General features: G+C 44.4%; 1 protein-coding gene and 2 long non-coding RNA genes across 6 annotated transcripts in view; 2 read left to right on the top strand and 1 right to left on the bottom strand.

Annotated features, from left to right (window-relative positions):
* The first annotated feature begins 3,301 nt into the window (after window positions 1-3,301).
* Window positions 3,302-27,400, top strand: part of LOC115194712 (transmembrane protein 179B) — a 36,785-nt gene continuing 12,686 nt past the window's right edge. Inside the window, exons 1-6 of one of the 4 annotated variants that reach the window (XR_003878460.1) lie at window positions 3,318-3,692; window positions 11,517-11,713; window positions 13,911-14,048; window positions 16,824-16,902; window positions 19,262-19,629; window positions 19,850-20,237. Coding sequence is in view for 2 of the 4 variants with exons in the window: in XM_029754613.1 (XP_029610473.1) it covers window positions 3,597-3,692; window positions 11,517-11,713; window positions 13,911-14,048; window positions 16,824-16,902; window positions 19,262-19,402 (651 nt within the window). In the remaining 2 variants the exon portion in view is untranslated. Of the gene's footprint in view, window positions 3,693-11,516; window positions 11,714-13,910; window positions 14,049-16,823; window positions 16,903-19,261; window positions 20,238-27,400 lie in introns of those variants that run through there. The other 3 variants (XM_029754614.1, XR_003878461.1, XM_029754613.1) reach the window with 3 other exon arrangements.
* On the top strand, window positions 12,295-12,610 carry LOC115194715 (uncharacterized). Its single transcript, XR_003878463.1, has 2 exons — window positions 12,295-12,353; window positions 12,418-12,610. It is a non-coding gene; the product is annotated as an uncharacterized LOC115194715 (long non-coding RNA).
* LOC115194714 (uncharacterized) lies at window positions 22,844-27,396 on the bottom strand. Its single transcript, XR_003878462.1, has 3 exons — window positions 26,961-27,396; window positions 24,194-24,349; window positions 22,844-23,012 (listed from the first exon to the last, which is right to left on the bottom strand). It is a non-coding gene; the product is annotated as an uncharacterized LOC115194714 (long non-coding RNA).

The raw sequence follows: 27,400 nt of genomic DNA, 5'->3' as shown, positions 1-27,400 counted from the left end.
AGATCGATACCCACAACTTCCATTTTCTCGCCCGTCAAGAGTCTCTCTATGTACACTATTGTATTATCCTGCACGTCTCTTCCTTGTTTGGGTGTTCCTAATATTGCTGCTTTCTCCCTTTTTTTTTCATTGTTCAAGCTAATGTTTTTTTTTTAAGGGAGTATTGTAACACAGTTGTTTGGTTCGGGCTAGGGCGAAGTAATGCCGGTGCCTTAACTCTAACGCCAAAACATGCTAAATTGGTTCTCAGGAGGTTTTTGCTAACATACATAGAATGTTCCCCTAACTAATGGAAAACTGGACACACAAACATTACGAGTAACAATACAGAAACGTTCTCTCTCCCTAGAATTGTTAGCTGGAATGCAGCCTTGTTTACCAGTTCTAACACTGGAATGCAGCCTTGTTTACCAGTTCTAACACTGGAATGCAGCCTTGTTTACCAGTTCTAACACTGGAATGCAGCCTTGTTTACCAGTTCTAACACTGGAATGCAGCCTTGTTTACCAGTTCTAACACTGGAATGCAGCCTTGTTTACCAGTTCTAACACTGGAATGCAGCCTTGTTTACCAGTTCTAATACTGGAATGCAGCCTTGTTTTACCAGTTCTAACACTGGAATGCAGCCTTGTTTACCAGTTCTAACACTGGAATGCAGCCTTGTTTACCAGTTCTAATACTGGAATGCAGCCTTGTTTACCAGTTCTAACACTGGAATGCAGCCTTGTTTACCAGTTCTAACACTGGAATGCAGCCTTGTTTACCAGTTCTAACACTGGAATGCAGCCTTGTTTACCAGTTCTAACACTGGAATGCAGCCTTGTTTACCAGTTCTAACACTGGAATGCAGCCTTGTTTACCAGTTCTAACACTGGAATGCAGCCTTGTTTACCAGTTCTAATACTGGAATGCAGCCTTGTTTACCAGTTCTAACACTGGAATGCAGCCTTGTTTACCAGTTCTAACACTGGAATGCAGCCTTGTTTACCAGTTCTAACACGGGAATGTCAGATGTGATCTACACCTCCATTAGGCTGATAGAAATCCTCATTATTTACTTTAAGGATTTTTTTTCAATTTGAGCATGAGAAGTTCTAGTTTTGAACTTCTAAAATGAGTGAGGCAGGTGCAGCTTTGTGACAACGATTGCAAGAGCAACTGCTCACCAATTTGACAGCTTCCAATGCAGTTCCACCCCAACACCGCCAAAACATCCGCTATGCAGGTGTCTGCTATTCCTGGTTAATGCTTGATCTGATTGAATCTAGGCCTACTCCGATGACAGGTTGTTTTAAAGCAGCTCAACCCGCGACCAATATTCCCTCTGTGCCCGCAGTAGCCCCGAGACTGTCGAGCAGCTCACTGAGACTGCCTTGCAGAGATATCAGCCCACAGAGAGAAACGGCAGATTAAACTTCACTCAACTTTCTAGAGCGGTGGTCACCAACCAACCGGTCGATTTCATTCAACTGTTCGACCTCCAAGGCATTCCCAGTCCATCGCCAAAAAATGTCTATAAAAAAAACCAATGGCAAAAGTATTCTGTTCATATTTGTGTTTTATTTGTCTAGGGCTGTTGCCAGAAGGTGCACCCGATTCACCTGCCTTGGGCTCTGGGTTGGCGAACTTTTGCCATTTTGAACCGTTTTATGTTTCTGAAGGCACAAACTCTGGCCTTCTAGGCGGGCCCAGAGAGCAAATCAAATCCACTTTTGGTACCGCTGGCTAATCGTATGGCTCAGATGGCGGTGTCTGCGGTAACGTAGCACGACATAAAAGAAAGCTATAGCAAAGATGATACTGTGAGATTTCAAGATGTTTCAATCCACGGCTAGAGAGAGACTGTCAACGAATACAGCAAAGATGATACATTGAGATTTCAAGACGTTTAAATCCACGACTAGAGAGAGACTGTCAACGAATACAGCAAAGATGATACTGTGAGATTTCAAGATGTTTAAATCCACGACTAGAGAGAGACTGTCAACGAATACAGCAAAGATGATACTGTGAGATTTCAAGATGTTTCAATCCATGACTAGAGAGAGACTGTCAACGAATACAGCAAAGAGCTGCTGTTTTTACGAGTGACTTCATGTTAAAGTTCTTACTGTCAAACTCTTTGTATTCAACACTTTTATAAGCCATAAAATGCATGATCTTTCTCTTTACACTCAGCGCTACAACAAGCAATGCAGCAGTAATGACTAAGTCGTTGTTGTTATTATTAGCGGCCTGGGTCTTTTGTAATATCGAGGAATATTTCACTTTCTCTGTTCATAGGAGTAGCAACATTCATTTGTACATGAGGCAGAAATAACGTGGTTCGACTGGAGTTTTGCCATCATCTGGAAGACAGGAGCTGTATGTACAGTAGTCACGTGTTCACATTTTGTTCATGTCCTTTGCTAGTTAGTGAGTTATTAGCCCAGTTAAAGATCATTTGTAGTTAGCAATAGGGGAGTGGTTGCTTCCTACAAGGGCACAAAATGTATACATTTCTAGACATCTGGTAAAAGCCAGTCAGGTAAAGCTATTTTTCTTTTGTCTTAAAGGGGCAGTGTTGTATTTTGAGACAGGCTTGAATAAGCCAAGTAGCCAATAGGCAGAGGGTAGCATCATTGGTCTGGTTCTCTGGAATAATGGTATGGGAATAATAATGCATTTTATTTTGTAAAGTGTCTTGTATCAAACAACACAACACCATGTTCAGTCACCTCCTGGTCTGAAGCAGAAGTGGATAAACAGGTTAATGTCAAGCCCTGCATGATTTTTCCCCAAAGTCTCATGGAATGTAGTCCTACATTGAACACCAGACATTGGCTGCTACTGTAGGTGGTATTCCAGGCTGATGCTCTCTCTAGCTCTGTAGAAATACAGCAACCACCACAATATTGAAATGATTCACTAGGTGGTATACCAAGCTGATGCTCTCTCTAGCTCTGTAGAAATACAGCAAATACCACAATATTGAAATGATTCACTAGGTGGTATACCAGGCTGATGCTCTCTCTAGCTCTGTAGAAATACAGCAACCACCACAATATTGAAATGATTCACACCAGGACAGGGCAGGTCAAAAATATTTGCTCCAGATAATATTTTAGTTTGTAGTAGAAAAGTGTCAACTGTATCGAATGCGCGCTTCCGAGTGCGTTTCAGAACGCGGGTATAAACGGTCGGAGCGCGTCCCCGCTACGCCGTGTCAGTCAGTGTTGTATATTTGGCGAGTTTTCAGACCCCTCCAGCGACTTTTGTTGGTAAAAGAGGTTATCAGCTACTGTTCAGGTTGCCATTGGGGAGTTTTGCCAACGGTCCGAGACTTTCTATGGTTTTGATAGCATTTAATGAGTTTTCCCACAAACGAGAGTTGGAGAAGCTGTCTGTGCACCGGAAGTTACGGCAACAGCGCGCAGGCAGAGAAGCACGAGGGGAAGAGGTGTGCGGCGTGGGAGAAGGGACGGAAAAACGCTACGTCGGGGACCGCAGCTGTGCCACAACAAGACGAATCGGTGCTGTGACGTCGTCGCGTCAACGTGATAACACTGCTGGCTGTCACGCGCTCCGGTAGACAGCGGAGAGAGGACTTGGACATTATGGTGATACCGTGGCTGCTTCTCCTTGAAATGGGCTTATACGCCAGTTCTTTCGTGTGTGGGATAGTCACGGCATCTTCTCTCACTATCGTACAGGTAAAGAATAAAGTTCTAACTTTGGCTTGTTATGTTAACTTTGCTGACAGTTGTAATGTTGACCGATGTTTGGACTGGCAGTCTGCTTTGGACACAACTTTATGTCGCAGTTGCACCGTTTTTTGCTGTGATTGACTTTCCAAGCCGACGTTTCTTTATTGGAATCACCTGATGGTCTGAAGGATTTCACTGGGGGATGTTAGGCCTAACTATGGTAGGTCTTATGAAGCGTCTGTACATAGTAGCTAACTTTTATTATCGCAGCAGAAAATACCTGTGGTAGAATATAGAGGTTTTCCTTAACTTCCTATAAGCCTTAACCAAATAGTTACAGTTTGACAAGGGTTTGACAAGGGGCTCCCAAAAAACACGCTACTTCGATACAGCTACGACCGGAAGGGACTTTTCGTTTAAGGTTAGGAGAGCGTTTTCCCTAATGCTTTTCCTAACCATAATCTAATTCTCCTAACCTGCTGCCTTAATTCTACTAACCTGCAGCGAAAACGTCACTGCCAGTCGTAGCTTTATCGTGTTTTTAGGGTTAATTGTTTTTAGGGTTAAATCACACTTCCTACAAAAACAAAGTGAAAGGACAGTTTGTTCTCTACAATGGCAGGTTGAGAGAGTGAGAAATGAAACGGCATGAAACTGTCCAGACTTGTCTAATGACTGTTCAATGCTTTCCCCCAAAATAGTGACTCATAAAGTACAGGAAAAAACATGGGACTTCGTGTTCTTTCGACCGAACAAGACCAATATAGGGATTATTAGTTCAAGTTAAACCGACAATTCACAAAGTTTACCTGACAATATAGTTGAGGTCTCTCTCACAAACTTGGCTACTTTCACAGTTTGACCTATTCCTAACCTAGGCCTACTGTAACAGACCAGGAAGTGTAGTTAAAGATAGTGACTGGGTCGTCACAAGCTTCTATATCCACAAATTCACAAACCCGCCCATTTCTTTAAAAAAAATGTATTTGCTTTGTCTTTTTTGGGGGGGGGTGGGGGTTACAGGTACAATATTCATGTCAATTTACACTTAGTTTATAGCACATGTAGTAGCTTTACACCGATACCGATTATTGGAGGACCAAACAAAGACGATACCGGTTAATGGGCCGATTTTAAAAAATAAAATAAAAAAGAATATTTAAAAAAATATATATATATTTTTTTATTTAATTTAAAAATGTATTTGTAATAATGACAATTACAACAATACTGCATGAACACTTATTTTAACTTAATATAATACATAAAATCAATTTAGCCTCAAATGAATAATGAAACATGTTCAATTTGGTTTAAATAATGCAAAACAAAGTGTTGGAGAAGAAAGTAAAAGTGCAATATGTGCCATGTGAGAAAGCTAACGTTTAAGTTCCTTGGTTGTAGTTATTATAGGAATTATAGGACTATTTCTCTCTATACGATTTGTATTTCATATACCTTTGACTATTGGATGTTCTTATAAGCACTTTAGTATTGCCAGTGTAACAGTATAGCTTCCGTCCCTCTCCTTGCTCCTACCTGGGCTTGAACCAGGAACACATCGACAACAGCCACCCTCGAAGCAGCGTTACCCATGTAGAGGAAGGGGAACAACTACTCCAAGTCTCAGAGCGAGTGACGTTTGAAACGCTATTAGCGCGCACCCACTAACTAGCTAGCCATTTCACATTGGTTACACCAGCCTAATCTTGGGAGTTGACAGGCTTGAAGTCATAAACAGCGCAATGCTTGAAGCACAGCGAAGAGCTGCTGGCAAAACGCACGAAAGTGCTGTTTGAATGCTTACGAGCCTGCTGGTGCCTACCACCACTCAGTCAGACTGCTCTATCAAATATCAAATCATAGACTTCATTATATTATAATATAATAACACACAGAAATACGAGCCTTAGGTCATTAATATGGTCGGATCCGGAAACTATCATCTCGAAAACAAAACGTTTTTTCTTTCAGTGAAATATGGAACCGTTCTGTATTTTATCTAACGAGTGGCATCCCTAAGTCTAAATATTGCTGTTACATTGCACAACCTTCAATGTTATGTCGTAATTACATAAAATTCTGGCAAATTAGTTCGCAACGAGCCAGGCGGCCCAAACTGTTGCATATACCCTGACTCTGCGTGCAATGAACGCAAGAGAACTGACACAATTTCACCTGGTTAATATTGCCTGCTAACCTGGATTTCTTTTAGCTAAATATGCAGGTTTAAAAATATATATACTTGTGTATTGATTTTAAGAAAGACATTGATGTTTATGGTTAGGTACACGTTGGAGCAATGACAGTGCTTTTTCGCGAATGCGCACCGCATCGATTATATGCAGGACAGGCTAGAAAACTACACATGGTTGATGATATTACTAGTTTAACTAGTGATTATGATTGATTTTTCTTATAAGATAAGTTTAATGCTAGCTGGCAACTTACCGTGGCTTCTTACTGCATTCACGTAACAGGCAGGCTCCTCGTGGAGTGCAATGTAAAGCAGGTGGTTAGAGCGTTGGACTAGTTAACCGTACGGTTGCAAGATTGAATCCCCGAGCTGACAAGGTAAAAATCTGTCGTTCTGCCCCTGAACAAGGCAGTTAACCCACCGTTCCTAGGCCGTCATTGAAAATAAGAATGTGTTCTTAACTGACTTCCCTAGATAAATAAAGGTCTAAACATTTTTTTTTTTTAAACAATCGGCAAATCAGTGTCCAAAAATACAGATTGCTATGAAAACTTGAAATCGGCCCTAATTAATCGGTCCTTCCGATTAATCGGTCGACCTCTAGGCTCTATAGCTGTATGGATCTGTAACTACTACAGTGTAGTTTAGTAGGATGGAGGCTCTATAGCTGTATGGATCTGTAACTGCTACAGTGTAGTTTAGTAGGATGGAGGCTCTATAGCTGTATGGATCTGTTACTGCTACAGTTTAGTAGGATGGAGGCTCCTATAGCTGTATGGATTAGTAACTACTACAGTGTAGTTTAGTAGGATGGAGGCTGTATGGATCTGTAACTGCTACAGTTTAGTAGGATGGAGGCTCCATAGCTGTATGGATCTGTAACTACTACAGTTTAGTAGAATGGGGGCTCTATAGCTGTATGGATCTGTAACTGCTACAGTTTAGTAGGACGGAGACTCTATAGCTGTATGGATCTGTTACTGCTACAGTTTCGTAGGATGCATGTTCCATAGCTATATTGATCTGTCACTGCTACAGTTTAGTAGGACGGAGGCTCCATAGCTGTATGGATCTGTGACTACCACAGTTTAGTAGGATGGAGGCTCCATAGCTGTATGGATCTGTAACTGCTACAGTGTAGTTTAGTAGGATGGAGGCTCGATAGCTGTATGGATCTGTAACTGCTACAGTTTAGTTTAGTAGGATGGAGGCTCCATAGCTGTATGGATCTGTTACTGCTACAGTTTAGTAGGATGGAGGCTCCATAGCTGTATGGATCTGTAACTACTACAGTTTAGTTTAGTAGGATGGAGGCTCCTATAGCTGTATATATCTGTAACTACCACAGTTTAGGATGGATGCTCTATAGCTGTATGGATCTGTAACTACCACAGTTTAGTTTAGTAGGATGGAGGCTCCTATAGCTGTATGGATCTGTAACTACTACAGTGTAGTTTAGTAGGATGGAGGCTCCATGGCTGTATGGATCTGTTACTGCTACAGTGTAGTTTAGTAGGATGGAGGCTCCATAGCTGTATGGATCTGTTACTGCTACAGTTTAGTAGGATGGAGGCTCTATAGCTGTATGGATCTGTAACTGCTACAGTTTAGTAGGATGGAGGCTCTATAGTTGTATGGATCTGTAACTACTACAGTTTAGTAGGATGGAGGCTCCATAGCTGTATGGATCTGTTACTGCTACAGTGTAGTTTAGTAGGATTAGGGCCTCCATAGCTGTATGGATCTGTTACTGCTACAGTGTAGTTTAGTAGGATGGAGGCTCTATAGCTGTATGGATCTGTAACTACTACAGTTTAGTAGGATGGAGGCTCAATAGCTGTATGGATCTGCTACAGTAAGTGTATATTTTAATTTGAAGGATTCTTTCTTGCTGATTAAAGACGAGGGCCATATGTTTTGAAAGCCGTATCGCAAGCGATGATTATTGACGTTTTAAAACACAGCTTTGGGATTGTAGTTCTGATGAGCCAGTTGTAGGGAGAAGGCAGAATGCTGCCAACAGTTTCAAAGCTAATTTATGCCTAGCTCCAATATATTTATTTCCTCAATGTTGAGTCATGGAAAGATTTAGCAAAGGTGATTTACACTCTTAGTGCTGAGCTTGATGTTGATGCCGTTGCAGATGTTGATGGGATTAGAACACAGGCCAGTCATATTAGCCTCTGCGGTAGTTAGCTAGTTCGCTAACCTCTCTGGGCGCTTGCGTCCCACCTACTCAACAGCCAGTTGAATCCCGTGGCGCGTTATTCAAATACCTTAGAAATGCTATTACTTCAATTTCTCAAACATATGACTATTTTACACCATTTTAAAGACAAGACTCTCGTTAATCTAACCACACTGTCCGATTTCAAAAAGGCTTTACAACGAAAGCAAAACATTAGATTATGTCAGCAGAGTACCCAGCCAGAAATAATCAGACACCCATTTTTCAAGCTAGCATATAATGTCACATAAACCCAAACCACAGCTAAATGCAGCACTAACCTTTTGATGATCTTCATCAGATGACAATCCTAGGACATTATGCTATACAATACATGCATGTTTTGTTCAATCAAGTTCATATTTATATCAAAAACCAGCTTTTTACATTAGCATGTGACTAGCATTCCCACCGAACACTTCCGGTGAATTTACTAAATTACTCACGATAAACGTTCACAAAAAACATAACAATTATTTTAAGAATTATAGATACAGAACTCCTTTATGCAATCGCGGTGTCCGATTTTAAAATAGCTTTTCGGTGAAAGCACATTTTGCAATATTCTGAGTAGATAGCCCAGCCATCACAGGCTAGCTATTTTGACACCCACAAAGTGTGGTACTCACCAAACTCCGATTTACTATTAGAAAAGTTTGATTACCTTTGCTGTTCTTCGTCAGAATGCACTCCCAGGACTTCTACTTCAATAACAAATGTTGGTTTGATTCAAAATAATCCATAGTTATATCCAAATAGCGGCGTTTTGTTCGTGCGTTCAAGACACTATCCGAAGGGTAAAGAAGGGTGACGCGCCCGACGCGTTTCGTGACAAAAAATATTCCATTACCGTACTTCAAAGCATGTCAAACGCTGTTTAAAATCAATTTTTATGCTTTTTTTCTCGTAAAAAAGCGATAATATTCTGACCGGGAGTCGTTGTTTTCGTTCAAAGAGAGAGAAAGTAAACATGGTGTCGGCTCGTGCACGCGCCTCCAGTCTCATTGTCCTCAGATCGACCACTTACAAAATGCGCTGCTGTTTTTCAGCCAGGGCCTGCAAAGCCACCATCGTTCTGGCGCCCTCTGAGAGCCTATGGGAGCGTTAGAAAATGTCACGTCATGCCAGAGATCCCCTGTTTTGGTTAGAGATGATCAAGAAGGCCAAGAAAAAGTCAGAGAGAGCGCTTCCTGTTTGGAATCTTCTCAGGTTTTGGCCTGCCAAATGAGTTCTGTTATACTCACAGACACCATTCAAACAGTTTTAGAAACTTTAGGGTGTTTTCTATCCAAATCAAACAATTATATGCATATTCTAGTTACTGGGCAGGAGTAGTAACCAGATTAAATCGGGTACGTTTTTTATCCGGCCATGCAAATACTGCCCTCTATCCCCAACAGGTTAAGTTAGCTACGTCCGTACCTCTGCTCAACTTCTTGATAAGGTAATTGATGAAATGACTGTGCTTGCTTGTAGATTGTACATCCAGGTACTGAGCACCACACCATGACTGAAACGTAAGTTGTTGTCTACAGAAAAATAAATGTTTATTCACAAGCAGATGTTCTATGAAGGAGTGGCTGGTCCAGTGAGTAACGTTAGCTACCAGTTGACATCCATTCTCAAATGGATCCACCGCGACGGGGGCGGTACTACATCCTGAAGTCGCTGAGTTCTGGATATTGTGATTTGCTTACAACCTGGAAATGTAGATGGCCTGTTTCTAACGCAGTGATGCAAAAGCTGTGTGTAGTCAGGAAATTCATCCATTTTTTTTATATATATTTATTTTTTACACACATGTTAATTATATATATTAGTAAATGTGTCTTTAACCACACTGCTAATCTTATGCCTAAAACAAAAAAGCATTTTATTTTTGCCAATTCTGACTTTGTTGCAGTGGATTTTTGGTGGGGGAAGTCAGTTAGAATAGTAAAATACACAACGTGCCATTATGAAATGTTTGTGCATCAGCAGTTATGTCAGTCACTGATAGTCAGTCAATTAGCCCATGTCAGCAAACAAATATGATATTACTAAGTTATCTAAACTCATTATCATGGTCGAATTACCGGCCGGGGGAGGACCCCATTTGAGTTTGTTAGTCTCACTCAAATATCAACTTTTTCACAGCTATGTAGTTGGACTACTAATGAACTTGACAAATGCTGATGCTCTCTCTCTCTCTATCTCTCTCTATCTCTCTCTCTCTCTCTGTCTCTCTCTCTCTCTCTCTCTCTCGCTGGTCTCTCTCTGTCTCTCTCTGTCTCTCTCTGTCTCTCTCTGCTCTCTCTCTGTCTCTCTCTGTCTCTCTCTGTCTCTCTCTGTCTCTCTCTGTCTCTCTCTGTCTCTCTCTGTCTCTCTCTGTCTCTGTCCTCGTCTCTGTCGTCTCTCTCTGCTCCTCTGTCTCTCGTTGTCTCGTCTGTCTCTTTCTGTCTCTGTCGTCTGTCTGCTCTGTCTGTCTCTGTCTGTTCTGTCTGTCTCTGTCTGGCTCTGTCCTGTCTCTGTCTGTCTGTCTCGCTCTGTCTGTCTCTGTTCTGTCTCTGTCTCTGCTGTCTGTCTCTCGCTCTCTGTCTCTCGCTCTCTGTCTCTCGCTCTCTGTCTCTCGCTCTTCTGTCTCTCGCTCTCGGTCTCTCGCTCTCTGTCTCTCGCTCTCTGTCTCTCGCTCTCTGTCTCTCGCTCTCTGTCTCTCGCTCTCTGTCTCTCGCTCTCTGTCTCTCGCTCTCGCTCTGTCTCTCGCTCTCTGTCTCTCGCTCTCTGTCTCTCGCTCTCTGTCTCTCGCTCTCTGTCTCTCGCTCTCTGTCTCTCGCTCTCTGTCTCTCGCTCTCTGTCTCTCGCTCTCTGTCTCTCGCTCTCTGTCTCTCGCTCTCTGTCTCTCGCTCTCTGTCTCTCGCTCTCTGTCTCTCGCTCTCTGTCTCTCGCTCTCTGTCTCTCGCTCTCTGTCTCTCGCTCTCTGTCTCTCGCTCTCTGTCTCTCGCTCTCTGTCTCTCGCTCTCTGTCTCTCGCTCTCTGTCTCTCGCTCTCTGTCTCTCGCTCTCTGTCTCTCGCTCTCTGTCCTCTCGCTCTCTCTCTCTCGCTCTCTGTCTCTCGCTCTCTGTCTCTCGCTCTCTGTCTCTCGCTCTCTGTCTCTCGCTCTCTGTCCTCCTCTCTGTCTCTCGCTCTCTGTCTCTCGCTCTCTGTCTCTCGCTCTCTGTCTCTCGCTCTCTGTCTCTCGCTCTCTGTCTCTCGCTCTCTGTCTCTCGCTCTCTGTCTCTCGCTCTCTTGTCTCTCGCTCTCTGTCTCTCGCTCTCTGTCTCTCGCTCTCTGTCTCTCGCTCTCTGTCTCTCGCTCTCTGTCTCTCGCTCTCTGTCTCTCGCTCTCTGTCTCTCGCTCTCTGTCTCTCGCTCTCTGTCTCTGTCTCCAGGGTAGTTTTGGGGGACTCTGTATGCTGTATGGAACAGTGACCCATAACTCCTCATCAGACTCCATATTGGTCCAGACCTCCAGCTCTCCTTCGCTCTGTTACTTTGTCTCTGCTATCTCAGTGTGTGTAGCCGTGTTCTGTTTCTCTATATCACTGTACTGGATATATACATGCTGCCTGGATGGAGGGGTTAACAGGTGGGTGTGTCTCTATATCACTGTACTGGATATATACATGGTGCCTGGATGGAGGGGTTAACAGGTGGGTGGGTCTCTATATCACTGTACTGGATATATACATGGTGCCTGGATGGAGGGGTTAACAGGTGGGTGGGTCTCTATATCACTGTACTGGATATATACATGGTGCCTGGATGGAGGGGTTAACAGGTGGGTGGGTCTCTATATCACTGTACTGGATATATACATGGTGCCTGGATGGAGGGGTTAACAGGTGGGTGGGTGTGTACATCACTGTACTGGATATATACATGGTGCCTGGATGGAGGGGTTAACAGGTGGGTGGGTCTCTATATCACTGTACTGGATATATACATGGTGCCTGGATGGAGGGGTTAACAGGTGGGTGGGTCTCTATATCACTGTACTGGATATATACATGGTGCCTGGATGGAGGGGTTAACAGGTGGGTGGGTGTGTACATCACTGTACTGGATATATACATGGTGCCTGGATGGAGGGGTTAACAGGTGGGTGGGTGTGTACATCACTGTACTGGATATATACATGGTGCCTGGATGGAGGGGTTAACAGGTGTGTGTGTCTCTATATCACTGTACTGGATATATACATGGTGCCTGGATGGAGGGGTTAACAGGTGGGTGTGTCTCTATATCACTGTACTGGATATATACATGGTGCCTGGATGGAGGGGTTAACAGGTGGGTGGGTGGGTACATATGGTATTTTACATGACTCATTGATGGGTGTGACACAACGTACTGTATGTCCTATGAGACTTTCTGGTTGTGTGTGTGTGTGTGTGTGTGTGTGTGTGTGTGTGTGTGTGTGTGTCATGCCGAGACGTTGTAAAACCATCAATTTAACTTAACCTCATGACATACAGCTCCTTCAGGAAAGTATTCAGACCCTTTGGCTTTTTCCACATTTTGTTATGTTTCAGCTTTACTGTAAAATTGATTAAATATATAAAACATCCTCATCAATCTACACACAATACCCCATAATAACAAAGCGAAAACAGATTGTTTGTTTGAAATTTTAGCAAATTTATGACAAATAAAAAATACCTTAATTTACATAAATATTCAGACCCTTTGCTTTGAGACTCGGAATTGAGCTCAGGTTCATCCTGTTTCCATTGATCATCCTTGAGATGTTTCTACAACTTGATTGGAGTCCACCTGTGGTAAATTCAATTGATAAGACATGATTTGGAAAGACACACACCTGTCTATATAAGGTCCCACTGTTGACAGTGATTGTCAGAGCAAAAACCAAGCCATGAGGTTGAAGGAATTGTCCGTAGAGCTCCGAGACAGGATTGTGTCAAGGTACAGATCTGGGGAAGGGTACCAAAAAAATGTCTGCAGCATTGAAGGTCCCCAAGAACACAGTGGCCTCCATCATTCTTAAATGGAAGAAGTTTGGAACCACCAAGATTGAACTATTTGGCCTGAATGCCAAGCTTCACGTCTGGAGGAAACCTGGCACCATCCCTACGGTGAAGCATGGTGGTGGCAGCATCATGCTGTGGGGATGTTTTTCAGCGGCAGGGTCTGGGAAACTAGTCAGGATCGAGGGAAAGATGAAAGGAGCAAAGTACAGAGAGATGCTTAATGAAAACTTGCTCTAGAGCGCTCAGGACCTCAGACTGGAGCGAAGGTTGACTCTCCCCATCCAACCTGACAGAGCTCAAGAGGATCTGCAGAGAAGAATGGGAGAAACTCCCCAAATACAGGTGTACCAAGCTTGTAGAGTCATACCCAAGAAGACTCAAGGCTGTAATCGCTGGTGAAGGTGCTTCAACAAAGTACTGAGTAAAGGGTCTGAATACTTATGTAAATGTGATATTTCAGTTAGATTTTTCACACATTTGTGAAGTTTTCTAAAAACCTGTTTTTGCTTTGTCATTATGGGGTATTGTGTGTGTGTGTGTGTGTGTGTGTGTGTGTGTGTGTGTGTGTGTGTGTATATTGGGGGGGAAAGAAATCAGATTTTAATCATTTTTAGAATAAGGCTGTAATGTAACACAATGTGGAAAAGGTCAAAGGGTCTGAATACTTCCCGAAGGCACTGTATGACAATCTGACCGTGTGTATGTCATGCCGAGATGTTCACATCTTGAAACCATTCCATCCATAATTCAACATTCCTCAATGTCTATCTAACCTTATTGTGTGTGTGTGTCCAGAGAGCGTCTATGGCTGAACATGACCCTGGTGGTGTGTGGAGTGTTCCTCTTCTTCCTGCTGGTGACGGGCTGTGTGTTGAAGGTCGGAAGAGACTTTCTGTGTGACTCTGTCCTACACGCTGTCCCCAACGTCACCAGGTACCGTAACACATCTAGATACAGAACTTCTGCAGGAACTTTTGTTCATGTTAAATCTGTGGTCACTACTACTACCAGTACAAGTAGACTGAAAAAAACAAATAAAATGTTATTTGTCATGCGACGAATACAACAGGTGTAGACTGAATTTTTTACGTACAAGCCTTTTCCCAATAATGCAAAATAAAAGAAGAAATTGTAGCACAATAAAATAACAATGAGGCTATATACAAGGAGTAGCAGTACTGAGTCAATATGTAGAGGTACCAGGTGGTAATGAGGCTATATACAAAGAGTAGCAGTACTGAGGCTATATGTAGAGGTACCAGGTGGTAATGAGGCTAAATACAAGGAGTAGCAGTACTCAGTCTATATGTAGGGGTACCAGGTAGTAATGAGGCTTTATGTAGGGGTACCAGGTAGTAATGAGGCTATATACAAGGAGCAGCAGTACTGAGTCAATATGTAGGGGTACCAGGTAGTAATGAGGCTAAATACAAGGAGTAGCAGTACTGAGTCAATATGTAGGGGTACCAGGTAGTAATGAGGCTATATGTAGGGGTACCGGGTGGTAACGAGGCTATATGCAAGGAGTAGCAGTACTCAGTCTATATGTAGGGGTACCAGGTAGTAATGAGGCTATATGTAGGGGTACCAGGTGGTATCGAGGCTATATGTAGGGGTACCGGGTAGTAACGAGGCTATATGTAGGGGTACCAGGTGGTATCGAGGCTATATGTAGGGGTACCGGGTGGTAACGAGGCTTTATGTAGGGGTACCAGGTAGTAACGAGGCTATATGTAGGGGTACCAGGTAGTAATGAGGCTATATGTAGGGGTACCAGGTAGTAATGAGGCTATATGTAGGGGTACCGGGTGGTAACGAGGCTATATACAAGGAGTAGCAGTACTGAGTCTATATGTAGGGGTACCAGGTAGTAATGAGGCTAAATACAAGGAGTAGCAGTACTGAGTCAATATGTAGGGGTACCAGGTAGTAATGAGGTTATATGTAGGGGTACCGGGTAGTAATGAGGCTATATGTAGGGGTACCAGGTAGTAATGAGGCTATATACAAGGAGTAGCAGTACTGAGGCTATATGTAGGGGTACCAGGTAGTAATGAGGCTATATGTAGGGGTACCAGGTGGTAATGAGGCTTTATGTAGGGGTACCAGGTAGTAATGAGGCTATATACAAGGAGTAGCAGTACTGAGGCTATATGTAGGGGTACCAGGTAGTAATGAGGCTATATGTAGGGGTACCAGGTGGTAACGAGGCTATATACAAGGAGTAGCAGTACTGAGTCTATATGTAGGGGTACCAGGTAGTAATGAGGCTAAATACAAGGAGTAGCAGTACTGAGTCAATATGTAGGGGTACCAGGTAGTAATGAGGCTATATGTAGGGGTACCAGGTGGTAACGAGGCTATATACAAGGAGTAGCAGTACTGAGTCTATATGTAGGGGTACCAGGTAGTAATGAGGCTAAATACAAGGAGTAGCAGTACTGAGTCAATATGTAGGGGTACCAGGTAGTAATGAGGCTATATGTAGGGGTACCAGGTGGTAACGAGGCTATATACAAGGAGTAGCAGTACTGAGTCTATATGTAGGGGTACCAGGTAGTAATGAGGCTAAATACAAGGAGTAGCAGTACTGAGTCAATATGTAGGGGTACCAGGTAGTAATGAGGCTATATGTAGGGGTACCGGGTGGTAACGAGGCTATATGTAGGGGTACCGGGTGGTAACGAGGCTATAAGTAGGGGTACCGGGTGGTAACGAGGCTATACGTAGGGGTGCCGGGTGGTAACGAGGCTACACGCAGGGGTGCCGGGTGGTAACGAGGCTACACGCAGGGGTGCCGGGTGGTAACGAGGCTACACGCAGGGGTGCCGGGTGGTAACGAGGCTACACGCAGGGGTGGCGGGTGGTAACGAGGCTACACGCAGGGGTGCCGGGTGGTAACGAGGCTACACGCAGGGGTGCCGGGTGGTAACGAGGCTACACGCAGGGGTGCCGGGTGGTAACGAGGCTACACGCAGGGGTGCCGGGTGGTAACGAGGCTACACGCAGGGGTGCCGGGTGGTAACGAGGCTACACGCAGGGGTGCCGGGTGGTAACGAGGCTACACGCAGGGGTGCCGGGTGGTAACGAGGCTACACGCAGGGGTGCCGGGTGGTAACGAGGCTACACGCAGGGGTGCCGGGTGGTAACGAGGCTACACGCAGGGGTGCCGGGTGGTAACGAGGCTACACGCAGGGGTGCCGGGTGGTAACGAGGCTACACGCAGGGGTGCCGGGTGGTAACGAGGCTACACGCAGGGGTGCCGGGTGGTAACGAGGCTACACGCAGGGGTGCCGGGTGGTAACGAGGCTACACGCAGGGGTGCCGGGTGGTAACGAGGCTACACGCAGGGGTGCCGGGTGGTAACGAGGCTACACGCAGGGGTGCCGGGTGGTAACGAGGCTACACGCAGGGGTGCCGGGTGGTAACGAGGCTAAACGCAGGGGTGCCGGGTGGTAACGAGGCTACACGCAGGGGTGCCGGGTGGTAACGAGGCTAAACGCAGGGGTGCCGGGTGGTAACGAGGCTACACGCAGGGGTGCCGGGTGGTAACGAGACTACACGCAAGGGTGCCGGGTGGTTGAGGTAATATAGACTTCTCTTTTCTTTAGATGTCATGTTTTCTGAATTGTGTGGTCATTAGTTGTTTGTAAACTGTGTAAACATTCCTCTAGAAAATGTTTGAATTCTGGATTTACTCCCATCTAGATGTGAACAGGCTCAGTCTAGGACCTGGATCAGTTCTTACACGGGAACACAGTTCTACACTGGACTGTACAACGCTGGGGTCAGTATTAACAGACAGATCTACACTGGACTATACAGGGCTGGGGTCAGTATTAACAGACAGATCTACACTGGACTATACAGGGCTGGGGTCAGTATTAACAGACAGATCTAGACTATACAGGGCTGGGGTCAGTATTAACAGACAGATCTGGACTATACAGGGCTGGGGTCAGTATTAACAGACAGATCTACACTGGACTATACAGGGCTGGGGTCAGTATTAACAGACAGATCTACACTGGACTATACAGGGCTGGGGTCAGTATTAACAGACAGATCTGGACTATACAGGGCTGGGGTCAGTATTAACAGACAGATCTGGACTATACAGGGCTGGGGTCAGTATTAACAGACAGATCTGGACTATACAGGGCTGGGGTCAGTATTAACAGACAGATCTGGACTATACAGGGCTGGGGTCAGTATTAACAGACAGATCTGGACTATACAGGGCTGGGGTCAGTATTAACAGACAGATCTGGACTATACAGGGCTGGGGTCAGTATTAACAGACAGATCTGGACTATACAGGGCTGGGGTCAGTATTAACAGACAGATCTGGACTATACAGGGCTGGGGTCAGTATTAACAGACAGATCTGGACTATACAGGGCTGGGGTCAGTATTAACAGACAGATCTGGACTATACAGGGCTGGGGTCAGGATTAACAGACAGATCTGGACTATACAGGGCTGGGGTCAGGATTAACAGACAGATCTAGACTATACAGGGCTGGGGTCAGGATTAACAGACAGATCTGGACTATACAGGGCTGGGGTCAGTATTAACAGACAGATCTGGACTATACAGGGCTGGGGTCAGGATTAACAGACAGATCTGGACTATACAGGGCTGGGGTCAGGATTAACAGACAGATCTAGACTATACAGGGCTGGGGTCAGGATTAACAGACAGATCTGGACTATACAGGGCTGGGGTCAGGATTAACAGACAGATCTAGACTATACAGGGCTGGGGTCAGGATTAACAGACAGATCTAGACTATACAGGGCTGGGGTCAGGATTAACAGACAGATCTGGACTATACAGGGCTGGGGTCAGGATTAACAGACAGATCTAGACTATACAGGGCTGGGGTCAGGATTAACAGACAGATCTAGACTATACAGGGCTGGGGTCAGTATTAACAGACAGATCTGGACTATACAGGGCTGGGGTCAGGATTAACAGACAGATCTGGACTATACAGGGCTGGGGTCAGTATTAACAGACAGATCTAGACTATACAGGGCTGGGGTCAGTATTAACAGACAGATATACACTGGACTATACAGGGCTGGGGTCAGTATTAACAGACAGATCTGGACTATACAGGGCTGGGGTCAGTATTAACAGACAGATCTGGACTATACAGGGCTGGGGTCAGTATTAACAGACAGATCTGGACTATACAGGGCTGGGGTCAGTATTAACAGACAGATCTGGACTATACAGGGCTGGGGTCAGTATTAACAGACAGATCTGGACTATACAGGGCTGGGGTCAGTATTAACAGACAGATCTGGACTATACAGGGCTGGGGTCAGGATTAACAGACAGATCTGGACTATACAGGGCTGGGGTCAGGATTAACAGACAGATCTAGACTATACAGGGCTGGGGTCAGTATTAACAGACAGATCTGGACTATACAGGGCTGGGGTCAGTATTAACAGACAGATCTGGACTATACAGGGCTGGGGTCAGGATTAACAGACAGATCTGGACTATACAGGGCTGGGGTCAGGATTAACAGACAGATCTAGACTATACAGGGCTGGGGTCAGGATTAACAGACAGATCTGGACTATACAGGGCTGGGGTCAGGATTAACAGACAGATCTAGACTATACAGGGCTGGGGTCAGGATTAACAGACAGATCTAGACTATACAGGGCTGGGGTCAGGATTAACAGACAGATCTGGACTATACAGGGCTGGGGTCAGGATTAACAGACAGATCTAGACTATACAGGGCTGGGGTCAGGATTAACAGACAGATCTGGACTATACAGGGCTGGGGTCAGTATTAACAGACAGATCTGGACTATACAGGGCTGGGGTCAGGATTAACAGACAGATCTGGACTATACAGGGCTGGGGTCAGTATTAACAGACAGATCTAGACTATACAGGGCTGGGGTCAGTATTAACAGACAGATATACACTGGACTATACAGGGCTGGGGTCAGGATTAACAGACAGATCTGGACTATACAGGGCTTGGGTCAGGATTAACAGACCATTATGACGTCAGATTTCATTAACAGAGACTATTTGCTTCTACTCTCTCCCTCCTTCCACTTCTCTCCCTCCTGCTTCTCTCCCTCTTTCTCTCCCACCTTCCTCTCTCCAGACAGCAGTGTGGGTGAACTTCTTTTTCTGGATTCTGATTGGCATACTGGTGGTGATCCAGAGAGGTCAAGGGTCAGATTCCAGAATGATGACGCCCTCTGAGACCGATCGTCTTTTCCCAGGCCAGGCCCAGCAGCAGTGACTCATAACCGTCTCGCCGTACGACCTGTTGGCGAGGCGCTCACACACACACACACACACATATATCTAGCACTCCTCACTGTCTGACCTGTAAGAGAATGAATGAACCTTACCCTGTGTGTGTGTGTGAGAGGCTGTGTAGGTTTCTCACACAGTCTCTCTTCTGCAACTGTTCCTGGGCTCGGTGTGTGTGTGTGTGTGTGTGTGTGTGTGTGTGTGTGTGTGTGTGTGGACCCCTGAGTACTGCAGCCCAGTGAAGCAGAGATGGTCTACACTGGAATAAAGGATATTACAAATATGGTAACATGTAATGTCACTTTAGGGTTCACCTTGTTTTGAAACAGTTTTACTGAGAACAATTAATTTACCTTTGTTAAGCTCTTATTCATTTCTCTGTGGTCCCTCCATCTGCAGTCCTTTCATTCTTCCTGTATTTAGGGAGAGAGAGGTGTGTGTGTGTGTGTGTGTGTGTGTGTGTGTAGAGAAGTGTGTAACTTGCTTACAGGGACATCAATTGTCTCAGATAATCTCTCCGTGTTTGTCCACTCAGGACCACAGACAAATCAAGTCACACTGTCCTACGCAAACACACACTAAGATTCCTTCCTGGTTACTAGGAGGCTAAACAACCATTTTGTTACTTCATTTCCTTTCTGCCTGTAATTATTTGTACTTTTTTATTTTATGAATATTGAAAAGCAAAAAAAAGTGTATTTTGATTTGAATGAGGTATTGTTGACCTTTTTTTTTACAGAACTTTCTGAAACAGTTATCGACCAATAACAGTAGGTGTGTGCAGAGCATCTTGACCAATAAAGATGCATTGCTTTGTCAGATATCCTTTCCTTGTTATTGTAGTTTCCATCAGAGACACGCCAGTTGGACTAACTGATCTCTCCTCTACGAAATGAGGGAAAGGCTGTAGGCCAGCCAGATGTTTACATGCTCTCTCCCAGGCTGTTTCTTTACCACGCTAACTACTGTAGGTTTTGCTCCCTAATACTAAATGAACATGAATCCAAACTGTATAAAAGTCTTCCATTTTGAAAGAAAAGCCCCTCTTTCTATTCTGGTTAGAGCCAGTTTGTGCTCTTCTGTGAAGGGAGTAGTACACAGCGTTGTACGAGATCTTCAGTTTCTTGTCAATTTCTCACATGGAATAGCCTTCATTTCTCAGAACAAGAATAGACTGATGAGTTTCAGAAGAAAGTTATTTGTTTCTGGCCATTTTGAGCTTGTAATCGAACCCACAAATGCTGATGCTCCAGATACTCAACTAGTCTAAAGAAGGCGAGTTTTATTGCTTCTTTAATCAGACAACAGTTTTCAGCTGTGCTAACATAATTGCAAAAGGGTTTTCTAATGATCAATTAGTCTTTTAAAATGATAAACTTGGATTAGCTAACACAACGTGCCATTGGAACACAGGAGTGATGGTTGCTGATAATGGGCCTCTGTTCGCCTGTGTAGATATTCCATTAAAAATCAGCCGTTTTCAGCTTCAATAGGCATTTACAACATTAACAACGTCTACACTGTATTTCTGATCAATTTGATGTTATTTTAATGGACAAAACAATTATTTAAAAAAACAAGGACATTTCTAAGTGACCCTAAACTTTTGAACGGTAGTGTGTGTGTATAGCTAGCATAAAGCAGCAAATCTATTAGTTAGGGATGGGAGATAAGGTTATATATATATATATATATATATATATATACACACACACACACACGTGGACACCCCTTCAAATTAGTGGTCGGCTATTTCAGCACACCTGTTGCTGACAGGTGTAAAATCGAGCACACCGCCATGCAATCTTCATAGACAAACATTGCCAGTAGAATGGCCTTAATGAAGATCTCAGTGACTTTCAACGTGGCACCGTCATAGGATGCCACCTTTCCAACAAGTCAGTTTGTCAAATTTCTGCCCTGTTATTGTGAAGTGGTAGGCCACACAAGCTCACAGAACGGGACCGCCGAGTGCACAAGCGCGTAAACATTGTCTGTTCCAACCATTGGCGGCTGCTGAAGGGACGACGGCTCACAATAATGGAGTCGATGGAATGGTATCAACCACATGGAAACCACGTCTTCGACGTGTTTGCTGCCGTTCCGTTCACTCCATTCCAGACATTTATTATGAGCCGACGTCCCCTCAGCAGCCTCCTCTGGTTGCGACGCCCACTACCCGGTTCCAAGCCTCCTCTGGTGGCAACGCCCACTACCCGGTTCCAAGCCTCCTCTGGTGGCAACGCCCACTACCCGGTTCCAAGCCTCCTCTGGTTGCAACGCCCGTTACCCGGTTCTAAACCTCCTCTGGTTGCAACGCCCGCTACCCGGTTCTAAACCTCCTCTGGTTGCAACGCCTGCTACCCGGTTCCAAACCTCCTCTGGTTGCAACGCCCACTACCTGGTTCTAAACCTCCTCTGGTGGCAACGCCCACTACCCGGTTCCAAACCTCCTCTGGTTGCAACGCCCACTACCCGGTTCCAAACCTCCTCTGGAAGCAACGTCAGTAGGAGAACTGTTCGTCGGGAGCTTCATGAAATGGGTTTCCGTGGCCGAGCAGCCGCACACAAGATCAACATACTCAATGCCAAGCATCAGCTGGAGTGGTGTAAAGCTCGCCGTCATTGGACTCTGGAGCAGTGGAAACGCGTTCTCTAGAGTGATGAATCACGCTTCACCATCTGGCAGTCTGACCGATGAATCTGTGTTTTTTTTTTTGCGGATGCCAGGAGAACACTACCTGCCCCAATGCATAGTGCCAACTGTAAAGTTTGGTGGAGGAGGAATAATGGTCTGGGGCTGTTTTTCATGGTTCAGGCTAGAGCCCTTAGTTCCAGTGTAGGGAAATCTTCACGCTACAGCATACAGTGACATTCTAGAAAATTATGTACTTCCAACTTTATGGCAACAGTTTGGGGAAGGCCCTCTCTTGTTTCAGCATGACAATGCCCCGGTACACAAAGCGAGGTCCATACAGAAATGGTTTGTCGATTGTTGTGAAAGAACTTGACTGGCCTGCACAGAGCCCTGACCACAACCCCATCAAACAGCTTTGGGATGAATTGGAACGCCGACTGCGAGCCAGGCCTAAACGCCCAACATCAGTGCAAGGGGGGGACCAACTACATATTAATGCCTATGATTTTGGAATCAGATGTTCGACGAGCAGGTGTCTACATACTTTTGGTCATGTAGTGTAGCGTGATGGTTAGGGATGATAAATAGGGTTCGAGAACAGGAGACGGTGTACGTTGTTAAAATAATGATTTATTTAACTGTAAAGTCTGTCAGACTTATTTCCAAGTGTGTGTGTTCACCCCGGGACTCCATCGCAGCCTTGGTATCCAGCTGTTCTTCTCTTTTCTTTCCTTCTCTTTCTCTCCTCTCCTTCTCCTTTCTTTCTCTCCTCAGTCCTTATCTCTCTATCCTGGTTCCTCCCCCTTTTCCTCCCTCTCCCCTCTTCCTTCTCTTCCATTTAGAGTGTCTTGCTGAGTTTGCGGTGCATTCTATCACTGGCCTCCATCTGAGCCTTGGTATCCAGCAGTTCTTCTAACTGTCTTCTCATCCGGGCCATATCCAGCTGGGTGGCTTGACACTGTTAAATCAATCAATCAATAAACCAACCAATCATCTATCAGTCAATCTGTCTACATATATAAATATCTATCCATCCACCAACCAATCATCTATCAGCCAATCTGTCTACATATATAAATATCTATCCATCCACCAACCAATCATCTCAGTCAATCTGTCTACATATATAAATATCTATCCATCCACCAACCAACCATCTATCAGTCAATCTGTCTACATATATAAATATCTATCCATCCACCAACCAATCATCTCAGTCAATCTGTCTACATATATAAATATCTATCTATCCATCCACCAACCAATCATCTATCAGCCAATCTGTCTACATATATAAATATCTATCCATCCACCAACCAACCATCTATCAGCCAATCTGTCTACATATATAAATATCTATCCATCAACCAACCAATCATCTCAGTCAATCTGTCTACATATATAAATATCTATCCATCAACCAACCAATCATCTCAGTCAATCTGTCTACATATATAAATATCTATCCATCAACCAACCAATCATCTATCAGCCAATCTGTCTACATATATAAATATCTATCCATCCACCAACCAATCATCTCAGTCAATCTGTCTACATATATAAATATCTATCCATCAACCAACCAATCATCTCAGTCAATCTGTCTACATATATAAATATCTATCCATCAACCAACCAATCATCTATCAGCCAATCTGTCTACATATATAAATATCTATCTATCCATCCACCAACCAATCTTCTATCAGCCAATCTGTCTACATATATAAATATCTATCCATCAACCAACCAATCATCTATCAGTCAATCTGTCTACATATATAAATATCTATCCATCCACCAACCAATCATCTATCAGCCAATCTGTCTACATATATAAATATCTATCCATCAACCAACCAATCATCTATCAGTCAATCTGTCTACATATATAAATATCTATCCATCCACCAACCAATCATCTATCAGCCAATCTGTCTACATATATAAATATCTATCCATCAACCAACCAATCATCTCAGTCAATCTGTCTACATATATAAATATCTATCCATCAACCAACCAATCATCTATCAGTCAATCTGTCTACATATATAAATATCTATCCATCAACCAACCAATCATCTATCAGTCAATCTGTCTACATATATAAATATCTATCCATCAACACCTCACCTGTTCTCTCAAGCACGCCGACTCCTCCCTCAGTGCGACGGCGGCCACGGCTAGCTGCTCACTACGCTCCCGACACTGGGACTGCATCTTAACTGCGTCGGTTAAAAGGGACTCGATGCTCACTGCTACGGATTCACACTGGTCCTTAGACATGGTCTGAAGAGAGACGGAGGAGAGGCATTTAGAGACTGGTCTGAAGAGAGACGGAGGAGAGGCATTTAGAGACTGGTCTGAAGAGAGACGGAGGGATGTGGAGAGAGGAGGCGAGGCATTTAGAGACTGGTTCTTTGACTTGGTTATGGTGGTGATGGTTGGTCTATACAGGTGGAGAGGGAGAAGGAGGAGAGGCATTTAGAGACTGGTTCTTAGACTGGTCTGAAGAGAGACGGAGGGATGTGGAGAGAGAAGGAGGAGAGGCATTTAGAGACTGGTCTGAAGAGAGACGGAGGGATGTGGAGAGAGAAGGAGGCGAGGTCTGGTCTGAAGAGAGACGGAGGGATGTGGAGAGAGAAGGAGGCGAGGTCTGGTCTGAAGAGAGACGGAGGGATGTGGAGAGAGAAGGAGGCGAGGTCTGGTCTGAAGAGAGACGGAGGGATGTGGAGAGAGAAGGAGGCGAGGTCTGGTCTGAAGGGAGACGGAGGGATGTGGAGAGAGGAGGCGAGGCATTTAGAGACTGGTTCTTTGACTTGGTTATGGTGGTGATGGTTGGTCTATACAGGTGGAGAGAGAGAAGGAGGAGAGGCATTTAGAGACTGGTTATGGTGGTGATGGTTGGTCTATACAGGTGGAGAGAGGAGGAGGGGCATTTAGAGACTGGTTATGGTGGTGATGGTTGGTCTATACAGGTGGAGAGAGAGGAGGAGGAGGGGTATTTAGAGACTGGTTATGGTGGTGATGGTTGGTCTATACAGGTGGAGAGAGAGAAGGAGGAGGGGTATTTAGAGACTGGTTATGGTGGTGATGGTTGGTCTATACAGGTGGAGAGAGAGAAAGTCCCCAGATAGGATAAAGGTCTTTACATATACAGCAGTGGTAGCTCGACATGTCAGTCTGTGTAACTCTCCTCTCTCTGAACACTGGACACAAACTGGAAACAGATTCACAAAACACTTCTTATGCAAAAACTTAAGAAGCTTTTTAAGATAGGAACTATGTGCAATTCCTCAACATCTTAAGATATAATTTTCTTAGAAACTTCTTAACTATCTATGTACTTAAGAATATTGCTGCTAGGCAACCGATCTAGCTAGCAATGGCAATCACGTTAGCATATTTATTACTGAGATTACTGTTCCTAAACATGTTCTTGGGTTTAAAAGAATAAATACTGAAACTTTCAGATTAAGTTTGTGAGTGAACTAAACATGATAAATGGCTTTTATGAGCGTATCTTCTCAACATAAGGGTTTAACCATCTTGAAATAAAGAAACAATTCCAAGATGAAATCAAACAACTTTATTTTCAAGAATCAAAGTTCTTCTTACTTTAATTTATGTTTCTCCTTAAGCAAAAACTTCAGGAAGAATATCAACTTAGCTTAACTTTCTTCATAAATCCATAGTTAAATGGGGGATGGCAGTTAAGACATTTGTTCTTAAGAAGGTTTTGTGAATCTGGGTCCTGAACCCCATGCGTCCAGAGCTTAGCCCGCCATCTGAAGCTTACAGGGGCTTGGCTGTCACCAGCAAGCCCCTGGCATAACAACCAGGTGCAGGCCTGACCGGCCCCATACCGTGTGTCACACATTTAAAGAGCTTTAAACACAAACACATATGTGAGCTGAGGGATGACACCTATCTGGGGCTCACAGCATGGAGTCGGCAGTGTGCGTGTGTGTGTGGGTGTGCGTGACGCAGACAGAGACACAGACAACCAGGTCACACCTTATAACCTGTGTACAAACAAGATCACCATCTGGACTAACCCTAACCTGTGTACAAACAAGATCACCATCTGGACTAACCCTAACTTGTGTACAAACAAGATCACCATCTGGACTAACCCTAACCTGTGTACAAACAAGATCACCATCTGGACTAACCCTAACAGAATGTTTCATAGAGCTGGGACATCTTCTAGAATGTTGAATAGTGTTCCAAGTCTAGGTGTTCAGTCACATGACATTATTTGTTAACAGGTGGCGTTACCATGGCTGCCATAGAATGGTGGTAGGGTCATGTAAATAAATCATAATGTAGAAACCTCATTGGTCCAACTCTCCGGCAGTAGCTAGGTGAACTCATAGATGCTGCAGTCAAACGCGGAATATTAAATACTTCAGATAGAACTGACGGAATGATCCATGAGGCTAGAAGTGGCCTGAAAGAGGCTTACTCCTGGCTTATCTAGCCTAACCCTTCATCCCCCTCTGTCTCTGTCTCTCTCTCTCTATATATCCCTCTCTCTCTATCCCTCTCTCTCTCTCCATCTCTCTCTCTCTCTATCCCTCTCTCTATCCCTCTCTCTCTCTCCATCTCTCTCTCTATATATCCCTCTCTCTCTACCCCTCTCTCTCTCTCCATCTCTCTCTCTATATATCCCTCTCTCTCTCCATCTCTCTCTCTCTCCATCTCTCTCTCCCTTTTTTTGTGGCTTTGACACATAAATCAAATGTACAAAAACAACAAAGACAACTAAAATAAAAGGAATTTTAAAAGTCAAGTCAATAGCAGGATTCACAATAGCCCTTTTGCATTCATTCATTAGTTCCGTCGTCATAGCAGTTAACAAGACTTGTCTGCAATAATGGATGACATTAAAGCTTACCGAAGATGACAGGTGCCTTTTCAATATGAAGCACCTTGTTCAGGTAGGTAGATCCTCAGCTGGTTTTATTCTCCTGTTTTCTGGACGTTCCACTCAACAGCGTCTCTCTCTCTCTCTCTCTCTCGCTCTTCTTCAACGATCTGTCTCTCTTCCGTCGCCAGTGTCTTCCTTCTCTCGCTTGAACATGCCCGATGCTCGACCGCACGTTAATCCCACGAGATTAGAGAGACAGACAGACAGAGACAGAGAGAGAGAGAGCAGTAAGCTCCTCTACAATCCATTTAAATCTCTAGGAGACACGATATAAGTAAACGAACAGGTCCAATCAAGATCCAGGTTATTAGGCTTACAGCAAATTAGGCCCTCTGCTGTTGCATCATTTTACAGCTAGAGGGCGACAGTAACAAAACACAAAAGTATTCAAAAGATATTTAGCCAGT

The sequence above is a fragment of the Salmo trutta genome, chromosome 5 (assembly GCF_901001165.1).
Source record: "Salmo trutta chromosome 5, fSalTru1.1, whole genome shotgun sequence".
NCBI classification, from domain to species: Eukaryota; Metazoa; Chordata; class Actinopteri; order Salmoniformes; family Salmonidae; genus Salmo; species Salmo trutta.
Note: the sequence above shows the minus strand (reverse complement) of the source record. Positions and strands in the feature narration are given on the sequence as shown.